Source organism: Mytilus californianus, unplaced genomic scaffold (genome assembly GCF_021869535.1).
Source record: "Mytilus californianus isolate M0D057914Y unplaced genomic scaffold, xbMytCali1.0.p SCAF_6, whole genome shotgun sequence".
NCBI lineage: Eukaryota > Metazoa > Mollusca > Bivalvia > Mytilida > Mytilidae > Mytilus > Mytilus californianus.
In genome coordinates, this window is record NW_026262712.1 from 68,487,103 (window position 1) to 68,501,496 (window position 14,394).

The 14,394-nt window shown below is 30.1% G+C and overlaps 1 protein-coding gene across 2 annotated transcripts in view; it reads left to right on the forward strand.

Moving 5' to 3' along the window:
• LOC127706852 (oxysterol-binding protein-related protein 8-like) overlaps positions 1 to 4,528 on the forward strand; it is a 79,992-nt gene extending 75,464 nt beyond the window's left edge. For both annotated transcript variants that reach the window (XM_052211570.1, XM_052211571.1), the window contains exons 20-21: positions 187 to 446; positions 3,094 to 4,528. In XM_052211570.1, coding sequence (XP_052067530.1) covers positions 187 to 446; positions 3,094 to 3,344 — 511 coding nt within the window. In that variant the 3' untranslated portion in view covers positions 3,345 to 4,528. The remainder of the gene's footprint in view (positions 1 to 186; positions 447 to 3,093) is intronic.
• Positions 4,529 to 14,394: the final 9,866 nt, after the last annotated feature.

The window sequence follows — 14,394 nt, forward strand, 5'->3', positions numbered from 1 at the left end:
TACATTTGTTAGTTCATCAACATCAAGTAATGGTGGTACCTTAAAAAAAAATTCCCTGTTTGAGTCCTATAAGAGAATGATATTTTTTATGCTTCACACTTTATTCACACCCTTTTCCAAAGCAGAGACATTTAATTTTAAACCTGAAATGAGAATATATTTTAAATTGTTCTATTGTTCACATAGCATGAGACCATGGGATGTGAGCAATGACTTATTGCAGTATGAAGTAGACTATAGAATTCAGACCTGGACTAAACATAGAACCCCAGTGGTTAGAACTTGTAGTATTACCAGTCTAGAGAAACAACCCGATAGTCTGAACTCATCCATTAGGAACACCTCTATTAGGATGCTAAAGGTGGTAGGGGAAGAGAGTGAAAGTTCATGTCCAGAAGCAGAACTTCTACAAGATAGTGATTCATCTGAAAGACATCCTGGCAAAAGTAGGTTATATCTATCTAATCTCTTACTCATTTGTGCTAAATGAAAAAAAAGAGATGAAATATTTGGAAAAATTAGATTGACATGAAAAAAACCTAACTGTCAGCTGAAAAGCAACACAAATTGAAGGGAATACCTTTAAATATTTCAATGATTGATTTATCCCACATAAAACTGTGTTACTATTTTAATAGTAAGGATAATAGACTTAGTAATACAACTTCACTTTTCTTTAATTTAGACTGTCATATATATGTACTTGAAGTAGGTCTTGATATACAAATACGTAATTTTCCATTGGCAAAAACAGGTAAACATGTATATGTGGCATTGATTACTTTGGTGGCAGTGATTTCCTTAGTTTGGGAAAAAAAGTATTAACTGAAGAACATGTGTCGCTCACCTGAATCTTCAACAATAGCCACTTTTTAGTAAAAATAATCATTAAAAGGGGATAACTCTATTAAGAGTTAACTGACAATTTCAGTCATGTTGACGTATTTGTAGATCTTATCCTGTTGATCATTTTTATGCCCCACCTACAATAGTAGAGGGGCATTATGTTTTTCGGTCTGTGAGTCCGTTCGTTCGTTCATTCGTCAGTCCCGCTTCAGGTTAAAGTTTTTGGTCAAGGTAGTTTTTGTTGAGCCTTCGGCGGCGTCCACAAATATTCACTCTGTGGTTAAAGTTTTTGAAATTTTAATAACTTTCTTAAACTATCCTGGATTTCTACCAAACTTGGACAGAAGCTTGTTTATGATCATAGGAGATAGTATCCAGAAGTAAATTTAAAAAAAAAAAAATTCCTGTTTTTCCATATTTTACTTATAAATGGACTTAGTTTTTCTGCCAGGAAACATTACATTCACTCTGTGGTTAAAGTTTTTAAAATTTTAATAACTTTCTCAAACTATCCTGGATTTCTACCAAACTTGGGCAGAAGCTTGTTTATGATCATAGGAGATAGTATCCAGAAGTAAATTTAAAAAAAAAAAAATCCTGTTTTTCCGTATTTTACTTATAAATGGACTTAGTTTTTCTGCCAGTTAACATTACATTCACTATGTGGTTAAAAGTTTTTAAAATTTTAATAACTTTCTTAAACTATCCTGGATTTGTACCAAACATGGACAGAAGTTTGTTTATGATCAAAAGCTAGTATCTAGAAGGAAATTTTTATTAAAATTTTGTACTTGTTTATCCATATTTTACTTATAAATGGACTTAGTTTTTCTTCCAGTTAACATTACATACAGTACGAGTTAAATTTTTTAAAAAACATTTATTAGATTCATAAACTATCCTGGATTTTTTACCAAACTTGGACAGAAGCTTCTTACAATAATAAAAATTGTAACGAGAGGAATATTTGTATTAAATTTTTTCCTCATCTCATTTTTGTTGAGCCTGCGATTAACAGCAAAAGTAGGCGAGACACTGGGTTCCGCGGAACACCTACGAATTTTTGATGAAGTTGAAGTCTAATCAACTTGGAACTTAGAACACATGTTCCCTATGATATGATCTTTCTAATTTTAATGCAAAATTAGAGTTTTGACCCCAATTTCACGGTCCACTGAACATAGAAAATGAAAGTGGGAGTGGGGCATTCGTGTGCTATGGACACATTCTGGTTCCGTTTTAAACCTATTATTGTTTTCAAGATAATAGTCAAAAAATTAAAAAAATGGTAAAAATTATCACTAAAAGGCAATAATTCCAATAACCAGTTAACTGATGATCTCGACCGTGATGACTTATTTGTAGATCTTGTTTTGCTGAATATTTTTGTTATCTAAAGTCTATTTATCTACGGTATTATAGTTTTCAAGGTAATAGCCAAAAATGCAAAATATTTGGCAAATCATTGTTAAATGGCAATAACTGATATGAGAAGTCATCTGACAGTTTTGATGTCAATAGACAAAAGGTAGATCTCATCGTTCTGAATATGTTTGCTTCCTGTCAGATTTTCTCTATCTATAGCTGTTTTCAAGATAATAGAAAAATTGCATTTGACCCCCATGTACAATTATTAGCCATGTCGGCAGGCGGGTCATCGTATACATTTTTTAAGCCAGAAATCCTATTGATGATTGTGGCCAAGTTTGGTTAAAATTGGCCCAGTAGTTTCAAAGGAGATGATCTTTGTAAAAGTTAACAGAAGACAGAGGACGACAGACGATGGAAGCCAAGTGATGGCAAAAGCTCACACTGGACCTTTGGGCCAGGTGAGCTAAAAAAAAAAGAGGGACGTCCATAAAACTTGACGTAATCAAATGCTGAATTATATCAACCAATGAATCAAATGGAAAACAACTGTCATATTCCTGACTTGGTTATGGCATTTTCTGAAGATTTTATTCACACTGAATTGTGCCGTCAATGAATTCCTGTGGCATGCAACATATATCTTCCAAAATGTCATTATTGAACAAGAATAAAGGTAGGATTATGAAAAAAACTTAAAGGATGAAATTAAATGTGGTGTAATGCCAATGAAACGGTCACCAATTTGGACTTAAAAAGTCATAATTGAACGATCATCATATAGTCTTCAACAGTGACCATGCTGCAAGGTCTAAAATGTCAATATGAATGTAAAATCATTGTGTTAATAGTACTATTTTATGGTGTTTTTTTTTTTAGATCGTAGAGTTCAGCGTTCATGTTCCAGTAACAGAAACAGACTGACTGAAGAGACCATAATTAGACAGCTACAACCTCTTGTGGAAATTCAGAAAGAATTAAGTGACAATATAAAAAGATTAAACTCCAAGATCTCAAACTTGTCCCTAAATCAGCCTGAAAACAATGGCATGTTTAATGTTGGTTCGCATTGGATAATCCTGGCAGTTGTTTTAACATTTCAAGTATTTTTGCAATGGTTGTTCAGGTGAATTATTTGTTTATACTCCAAATATCATTATCTGTTAATGCACTGTGCACCACACTGTTGGATCTGTTTGTTTAATAATTATTGTATAAACACGTTTGGTAAGTTTTTCTTGTATTTGGGACCAAAGGTTTTTACCATTCTGTATTTTGTACTAACTTATCTTTGTCTTTTCTGATCTTTTTCATAAATCAGAAACATGCCTTAATAAAGCCTTTGATAATCAGATGTGGTGACTACCAGAAGGCTATTATTGTGACATTATTCAAATTTTGGTAGGCAAAATGTAGTAATTTACTTCTATTGATTATCGTCTAAATGAATATACAATTTCTCTTATAGTGAATATATCATTTTACAGTTATTTTTTGTTCACAGATTACTGTATAAGTATAAACTTTTGTCATTTAGGTGCTGTAAATAACCTTAAATGAAGGGCATCAAATATTTGCCAAATGAATTGTACATTTTTTGCTTGAGTGCTTTTATGCATTAACTGATTTTGCTATTGACTTGTATCGGGACCAATGATATACAGAAAATGGTGGGATATGGGTGCTTTGTCTTAAATTAGTGGTTCATACTGTAACTAGTCAATTTTTAACTTTGTATATCATATATTCTGAACATTAGTTTGAACATACAAAAGAATGCACTTTTTCTGTTTTCTATTGTAGGGGAAAGGAACACAATGTAGACTTATTTTTTTTCAACTGATCAAATCTATTCCGAGAGCTTTAAAAAAATAAAATTGGTCTGGCAGAACTAAAATAAAAAATTTAAAGGTCACCTAAATCAAGGTCGAGCTGAAGAAATTCACTGCCATCTTATGTTAAATTATTTATTAGTTGTCTGTAACTCTCTATATAGTGTTTGACTTCCTGAACATGCATGAAATATTTGCCACTGGACATTAAGGGAACAACAACAAATCAATAACTTTTTTTAACTTTTAACAGACAGATGACAATGAACATATTTAGTTCAATGTAGAAAATATTGATATTAAAATGTATAGAGCTCATTTTACAATTCCCCGTTTCAGAATATTATGCATTATAGGTAATAGTTTTAAAAGTGTACACCAACATGCTGTGATTGGCTAACAACGTCCCAAACAATCGAAATTCAAACAATGATGGGAGGTTGGTTTCATTCTGGGGTACAAACAAATGAAATTACCCATAGTCCTTTTAAATTCTGAAATAGTCCGAGATTACTCCGACGTCCAACGGCTGTTTTGCCAGACAAGCTGGGGCCGTGGGTCCCACAGCCCCAGCTTGTCTGGCAAAACAGCCGTTGGACGTCAGAGTAATCTCGGACTAATTCTGAAAGTGTGAATTAGAATAGATCTGGTCAGTTGAACAGTTGAAAGAAGGTCTTCTTAATAGAGTCATTGTATTGTAGAAACTCGGTGGCAAGAGTTCTTGGAATGTGTTCTGTAAAAATTTAATCATGAATCAAAAACCTAATCATTAGCTTTGCTACTCTTAAAGGGTGCTTTTATTAAGGCATTTAGCCTTTAAACATATTTTTTGTCATTTTGAAATAAGAAAAACAACTATGCTAAACACAAAGTCCATTCTTCTTTTGTTTTGAATTGTCTTTTTAGCATACTTATATTTACAACCACATCAATTGTTTTAGCATACTTATATTTACAACCACATCAATTGACTCTAGTTGATAGTTTCCTTATCTGCAATCATACCTTATTTCCTTGTTTTTATATGTATAAAACAATGATATTCAGTTCAATAGGATTTAAGGATGAAAGTTTTACAATAAATGCTCAAAGTAATGTTAATGTTTGAAAATATGATTGGAAATGCAGTCTGAATTCTGGTAGCCTCTCTTTTGTTTCTAGTAGCAGCAGAGGAGAATATAAGATTAATGTTATAAACATGTGCAATATTATGGGTATAGAATAATTTCACTTTTTGGAAAAAAAACTTGTGTGAAAAATCTTGACATACAAGATATTTCATTTTTGTTTCCATTATGGCATATAGGAGGTGTTTATGCCATAGTATTTCCATGCTGCATAATACAGACTTGTAATGTCATTTCTTGCCTACTGAAATTCTTTATAATATAAACTGAAAACCTCAGAACAGGCATTCAAAGGAGTTAAAAGGGCATTTACGGACATATAAACTCGTCATAGATACCAGGCTTAAAATTGTGTATGCCAGACGCGCATTTAACCGTAGTGTAGTATATTGAAAACACTTATGACATGTATACAAACTGCATGAGGGCCTCTAGATAAATAGTGCTAAAAATCATCCCCTATTGATATTTTGAAAAGTTGGCAGGTATGTGGAGTAGATTCAGTGTGGTTTTTTTTCCAGCATACCATTTGTTCTGGTGTACGTGTATGTCCTCTTAAGGTTGACTGTGTTATATCAATAACCAGTGTTATGATATTATAATATTTAATAATATTCAGGAATTATTTACTTTTGTTGTTTGTCTTCAAGACAATTATTGCATTTCAACATTGAAATTATAAATATAGAATCATTTATTATTTGTGCTGCGAAATTCTTTACATATAATTTTCAGGTGAAAGTGAAAATTCTATACTTTATTTTTTGTTTCAGAATTTACAAATGAAGTAGGTTTTTTCACTTGTTTACATTACCTTTTCTCATTAGATAGTTCATTTTTTTAGGACTTATTTGTTCAGGAGCAGTCATAAATAAAAAAAAATTAAGAAATTATCAATCTTTATATCTACTCATACTAGATGACGATTCAGACAGGGGATACTATAAAATTAATCCCCCTTATAAGTACAAACTATAAAAACTTCACTGTATCTTAAATTAGGGAGGAAATCACTGAAAAATTAGCCTTTAAATTCTTTGCAAGATATGTTTGCTATCACACCCCTTCCTATTAACCAAAGGAACATGACAAATGTCTCTGGTGATATTAATTTTATTAAAATCTAGTGTGAATGATCATGAATATGTTAAGTATACAAAATTTTTAGTTTAGAGTAATAAATATTCTTTTCTTTTTATTTGAATATAGATAAAATATATTGTATGTTAGGACTCATACCAGTAGTTAGAATGAATTTTTGTCCTGTATATCTTTATTTAATTATAATATCAATTGTTTTTCTGCTAAATCTTTAGATTTTCTATATCTTTGTATATTATTAAGTAGATCTGCTTGTGTTCACATAATTTACAATATTGTGCAATAGTAAAATATGTACAAAAATATATGCTGAAAGTTGTTCTCAAAGAGAATTTTGTGAAAGGTTGAACTAAGAAATTTTACTTGACATTTGTATTGATATTTAATAAATATGTCAGATCTCTATTTAAACAAAAAGAAAAAAGGTCAGGTTTTGAAAAGTGCTATAGGGACCTCTGTATGATCATGTATCACTTAATTTTTCAAAAAGGTCATAGGTTAATTACCTAGACTTGTGTTCAGTTTAGGCAGGTGTTGATTTATGCAGGGTTCCATTTTTTTTTTAAGTCTGGAACATTTTGAAGGGGAATCTAAACATTGCGATCATATATTACTTCTTACATTTAGGTTCAATATGTGGTTTAAGTTATTTTAAACATCAATAACTTTGTCATACACAATGGAATTGTATGAAACTTGGCTAAAAGCTTTTTCATGATCAAAAGACGGTATTCACCTTTTTTTTTCTTTTTTTTCATTTTCCGTATTTTACTGATTACTGTATTTTCATAGAATTTTCCATAGGTCTATTATTCTTATGGGTTCCACAGGTACTGCAAAATGTGTTCCAAAACCTTATGAATTTACAGTTATTAGTGCCCTACAAATTATAGTGCTATTGTATTTCCTTTGTTATTGATTAGTTGTGTGCATATCTTCATGTTTGCAATGGGATCAAAACAAAATAGTTGAATTATTCAGTGGTGGTTTCAGAGAGGTCATAAGGGTGAAAGTTTGAGAGAAAACTACACATGGGATAACTTGCCATTTGGAATTACTTTATCTTGATAAAAATAAAAATTCCTATTGGTGTGAGCCAGCTAAGTTCTTAACCCTTGTCTTAATCCATCATCATCATTTTACTTCATGTCAGAATCATTTGACAAGTGTATACGAAGTGTGATGAAATCTGTCAAACTATTGAAGTTTACTATAAGATAATCAGATCAATTTGTAAATGAATCTTCAAATTCTTATGACAAGAATTATTTTGTGATATGTATGATTAAAAAAATGTTAAATATGAAATATTACATACCATTAAATTCTAAATTAGAATGCATGTTTGTGAGTGTAGATACATTAATATAAAGTTACACATTGTAAAAATTATATGATATATATGTAGTACTATAGTACTATATTCTATGTGTTGTAATTGTTGGTATTAAAAGTATTTGGGTGGAATATAAAACCACTATAGCTGATGTTAAACATTTTTGTATAAATATGAAAATATACTTAAATGAAAATTGTTGATGTTTTTATAAATAATATGATAATCTGTTAAATTGAGGGCCAGTTCGAACAATTCTTTTTCAATTTTGTTTTTTTATTCAGTATTTTGAGCCACTTAGTTTCTTTTTATTTAAACCTCTCTTTCATTTCAATCTTTTGAGTTGGACTGCTAGTTCTTGTTATGAGATAAAAAGAAATTTTGCTGTTCTGAATATTTCATTATAAAAATATGTTGAATTCTAAATGCAGTTTCATTAAAAAAATTAAAAAAATAATTTGCTGATCCAAATGTATCTTCAGAAAACAAATTGATGTGAATAAGTGCAGCTTTTTTAAAAAATAAAGAAATATATATAAAAAAAAAGAAGTTTACTTAAAAGATCCTTTTGAAGTAATATGATGCCATCTGAAAGAAAAAAAATAATAGGCTAAAAATTTCCTAAATTGTTTTAGGAAAAAAACTTGTAAATAATCAAATATGAGTTACTTTATCTAATCAATAAGACAACTTGCCTGATGTTCTAGCAATTTTTATTCAGATTGTTACAACAGTAACTTTAAAAACTAAAAATTGTGAAAATCCAGATAAAAGGAGGGAAATTTCCACCAAACATTGTGACGAGTTGTTCAAAGCTGTTGCCTCAACTAACACCTACAGTTACTAAACTTGTCATTTGTAAATAATTTTATCTTACTTTAAAAACAAAAACAAAAATAATAACTTTGTAAAAATTTAAATTGATTAAATTATTTTTAACTAATAATGTCACTTACAAGAGACATACAGCTCAGTATGTAAAAGACAGTCACTATAAAGTATAAAGTCAATTGATTGATTGATAATGTTTAGCTCTACACTGCCTTAGCGTGGACAAAGTTGAATCAGAAGAATAACTTTGTTAAACATGTTAAAGTAAAGTAATCTTAAGCTGCTTAATTTTCAAGAAGCCCCTTTAGCAAATAAGATAGACCACTTGGAAGAAAATTGACCACTGTTGTTAAACCATGAAATAGAATTTATTGCAATATCAAAGCACTTTTACACTATTGTCATTAACTGTATTAATCCACTAATTAATCACTGTATTTATATTTGAGGTTGTTTTTCAAGTGAAAGTTTGTTCTGATAAATATACACAAAAAAAAAAGACCAGACACCAAAGTTCAAAATAATGTTTTGTTTTATTTTTGCATATATTTAAAAAAACACATACTCATCTAAATAAGAAATAATAAAATTTCAGACAGAGAGGTCATGAAAAATGATAAAGTTGTTCAAAAAGGGTCTTTGGGAAAGTGATTTGTTTGAGGTTGTGACTAAAGTAGGCTTGATTTTACTAAAACAATTTATAACACTACAGTACCACTAGTTGTTAATGTTATAAGCACAATACTTATATATTACAGGTATTAAAATTGATAGAATAATATTGTAATCCATTAGATCACCCGTGCCACAGTACCACCAATTGTTAATGTTATTAGCACAATGCTTATATATTACAGGTATTCAAATTTATAAAATATTGTAATCCATTAGAACACCCGTGCTACAGTTCCACTAATTATTAATGTTATAAGCACAATGCTTATATATTAGGTAATGACCATTTAACTTCAAGGGGGGATTATGGTTTTTTCATTAAAAAATATTCTGATCACCAAATTGATGAAAAAAATATTGTGGTCAAGCAGATGACAAAAAAAATTATTCTGAATCCAGATTTTCCCCATACCTTTAATTAAATTAAAAAAAAAATTCTGACTCACAAAAAACCATACCCCCCCCCCCCCCCCCCCTCCTGTGAAGTTAAATGGTTGCTCCCTTACAGGTATTCCAATTGATAGAATAATAGAATAATATTGTAATCCATTAGATCACCATTAGGCTCCACAGCTTTCATGATATACAAAGCATAATATGTATGGAACCCCTATGTTTTCCTTAAAAGTATATCTTTAGGTTGTCTAGGTTTATTTTAAAAATGGGTACAAATAAAAATAATCACTAATTCAAGGAAAAACATAATCTGTCAAACTTCAATAATAATGATATTTTACAGTGTATATAACTAGTCTGAGACTCTAAATTGAGATATTATTGGTAATAACAGATAAATAACTAGTCCTTTGGTCTCTGGGGATAGTTGTCTCATTCACAATACCACATCTACTTACTTTTATAAAAATTCAAAATCAATAATGCAATTTCAGGAATAGCTACATAAAAATATTATTGTCAAAATTTAATATGTAAGTTCTATTCAATGTGATACTCTTCATCAATAAATCTTTGTAAAAATTTCTGAACTTATAGAGTTTCCTTGAAAAATTGAAAATCAGCTAACTTGAGCATTTCTTGGTACCGTTAATGACTTTCCTCATTTTGAAAAAAATCTTGATATTTTAATAATTAATTAAAAATAAGAATGAATACACCCCTCTCTTAATAAGTGTGTGTTTAGTTCACACTGTTAAAATGTTCATCAATATAAACAAATCCTAATACTGTTCAAATTTTTAAAGATAAATGAAAATTCAATTTTACCAAAATAAAATTAGCTGCAACGCATAATGATGTAATACCAATATATGTAATTCTTGTTTAATATGTTAATGTTTACAAATATACTATGAATACTTGCCTATTTGAAATATACCACATATGTCCTTTTGATAGAAAAAATGTTTGAAGTTTACGAATTTCATATGGGACTATTTATAAGGTTTAAGTTAATTGGTCCTTTGGCTCTTTGAATTCATTGGCCATTTAGCCACATTTCTAACAAACTTACTAGAAGGTGGAAATAAAGTGTGGAACAGATTCATAATTCCAAAATTTAACAACCCTTTACTAATAAAAAGTACAGGTTATGCAGCAAACACATAATTAACAGTGCCTGGTGATGATTCATAGCCTGAACGGTTTCTGTCCTTTGTGGACCTTCTTCAGAGGCTGAATGATGAATTGATAGTGGCACTCTATTTATATAGTGTCTGCTAGTTATCTGTTACCGGATGCTGTTAATTATTGTGTTTTAGACATTAACTATACTTATTTGTTTTAGATTTATTTTTGCTGATACACATAATAAATATTGATCCAACTAACAAAAGCTCCATCGGAGCTATTGTGTTTTAAGAGACCTTTATGTCAGTATTTCCTAGTTTATGGTATCTATGGTAACACTCACGTTCACATTACATGTATTTGTTCATGTGCTGCCGTACGGCAGAGCTCATTATTTTATGTTTACTTTATGTTAACTGTTATCTATTAATCTTTATTTATAATGGTGCAATAAATTTATGTACATTTTGTTTGTGTTCTTTTTATACCATAGTAGGGAGGCATATTGTTTTCCAGTCTGTTTTTGTCCATCTATCATCTGCTGGTCTGTCCCATATCAGGTTTGAATTAATAACCATGCAGTTGTGGTCAGTTCTTTTTGAAACTTAGTAAATGTGAACTTTTTACTAGTAAAATATATGGCAAATAAGGATTTCGACCTTGATCTCATGGCTGTATATTTGAAAGAAGTAGGATTTTAGATTTTTTTAAAGAATTCTGTCATGTTCATCTGGTTTTCATTTGTCACACCAAACTTAACATTTATCATTGTAACTCTTGCTTGGTGAAGAAGTGGATGAATTTCCATCTTTGCGTGTTCATTTGCTTTTTATCTCAATCCAAATGTTTTCTGCTCAACTCCTAATTTAAAATCAATAACTAGATTTCATAAAACTTTCGTGGCATTCTGAACTTCTTATTTTACCTTTTGATCTGAATGAATTTTGGGGTTACTCAACAGTAAAACTTGAAATTTGCTTAATCTATATAAATGGGTGATATTTGGGGTATAGCGATATGAACTCTGCTCAGTTTTGACAAAAGTCTCAAAATATGAGACAAACCAGGCAGTATATATATATTTATGTAAAAATCTTAAAGTGGCAATGGTGTTAACTAGATAAACTAATTGTATAAAGGTAATTAGTTCAATAGATAAGGGTGAGACCATTCTGGCAATGTCAGCTGTCCACACATAAGGTGTGTGTATCTATTGTCTGACTGAAATTTACCCTCTTTTATGGTTCAGTGATTGAGGTTAAGTTTTATGCATAGGTCAGTTTCTTCCTTATTATCTATATATGGTCTTACAGATGTCACTTGATATTGACATGTCAAGGTTCAATGATTAATGATATTTTTCTTGCTCTGGTCATTGCCTCAGTGACTTTATTTGAAAAGTACAAATATTGTTATAACATGGAATTATTTGAATCTGGAACAATTTTGAATTCTGGAAAATTGATAAGAAATGTCACAGATGAAATCTAGCCCAATTAAGCATTAGCACATCTAATTTCCATGGAGAATATTTCGCCCTGCCCCCTTAGTCATGGTCTATTAATTTACTTTGAAACTTTTGCTAAGTTTACATGTATTAGTTTGTGATTAGATCAGTTTAAGATGAACTGCTAATGTTAAGTCAATGATATTTGGTATGCAAATTTATTGGCATTTGCAAGTATCATTTCCATGGAGATTATATAGTCCCACCCCTGATCATGGTTCATTGACTTTGAAACTTTTACATAGTTTACAAGTTAGTGTTTGTGTTTAGGTTTGTTTAAAGGGAACGACTTATAATAAGTCAATGGTATTTGGTATGCAGTTGTATTAGCATTGGCACATCTCATTCCATGGAGATTGTTTAGCCATGTACCTTCAGTCATGGTTCATCGACTTTTAATATTTGCATAACTTACATGTTAAAGTATTGCTATTTTAATTTCAACACTTGCATTATCAAAATTACAAAAAGGCAAGACATATCTCTGTGATAACAGTTTATTTAATATTATGAATTCATTTTTTAATATAAGAAATTCATTTTCTAATATTAAAAAATCACATTTTTTTAATATTAAAAAATGAATTCTTAATATTAGAAAATGATTTTTTAATATTAAAAAATAGCTCTCTTTGTCCACTTTGGCCTTCCATACATATTGAAATATCAGTGAAAGTGACCTGAACCTTAGCCATGGCTTTTAAGTTGGATAACTGAAATATCAGTGAAAGTAAATTTAACGTTAGCCGTAGATTTTTAGTTTTCATCATACATTTTTTTTTCAATTTTTAAGCATTAAAAATTATTCCAGATTGAAATAATTCCTTGTTTTATGAATATATGTTTAACTGACAGGAATCAAACAACATTGACCCTACTTCATGGTTTTGTGATCAATGTTACAATTTTATGGTTTGCTTAGTTTGTCCTTTAACTAGTTATATGTCAACTATATATTTTGCAAAATCCTATTTGTCTAACAGGGGTCAGTCACCTGACTTTAACTCATTTTCATGGTTCAATCACCATATTGTTTTCATGGTTAGGTTAGTGTCATAGATATTATAATTAATATCCACAACTATGTAGTTGTTTATGGAATCATTTTAAGGTGACCATCTCCCTCTGACTGGAATCTCACCAGCTGACCTTGATATAGGAATAAGTAGATGTGGTATGATAACCAGTGAGACAACTATACACAGAGACCACAGGATGAGGATGTTAACCTCTATAGGTCAATGTACATGTATAACCCTCAACAGTTAAACACCTTTTTTCATATCCTGTAAATTCAGAAACTTTTGAGATGTTGTTTAATGAGAAAATTGCAACAGGAAAGGATTTGCAAAAAATAACTCACATTTTCAATTTTGATAGCATTATTTGTATGCAACATTTTCTGAAATCCCAATAATTAACATCTCATTTTTGTCCATTGTTCAATGATAGCAATAATTAACATCTCATTTTTGTCCATTGTTCAATAATCGCAATAATTAACATCTCATTTTTGTCCATTGTTCAATGATAGCAATAATTAACATCTCATTTTTGTCCATTGTTCAATAATCGCAATAATTAACATCTCATTTTTGTCATTTGTTCAATGATAGCAATAATTAACATCTCATTTTTGTCATTTGTTCAATGATAGTAATAATTAACATCTCATTTTTGACATTTGTTCAATGATAGCAATAAATAACATCTCATTTTTGTCATTTGTTCAATGATAGCAATAATTAACATCTCATTTTTGCCATTTGTTCAATGATAGCAATAATTAACATCTCATTTTTATACGACCGCAAAAAATTTATGGTGTATGGATCTCTCTGAAATTATACTACAAGTTTCCATACCACAAAGGGATGGTTAGGTTTTGCTTTGGGGGGTTATGGCTCAAACCGTTTAGGAATTAGGGGCAAAAAGGGGGAAAAACAAGGTTGTCCTGGTTAATGGACAAATATTTTAGTACAAAACATAATTTAAAGCAGTGTAAGGGAGATAAATCAAATACATCATTGAAATTTCCTCCCTTACACTGCTTTTAAATTATGTATAAAGTAATGGTTAATGAACAATTAAGATAATTTAAAACAGTATAAGGGAGGTAATCCAAATACGTTTTGGTTACTTCCCTTACACTGCTTTTAAATTATGTTAAAAGAAATGCATATTTATAGAGGAAGACCAGTAAAAATATCTGCAAATGTTGCATCTTTTTTTTTTACAAAAAAA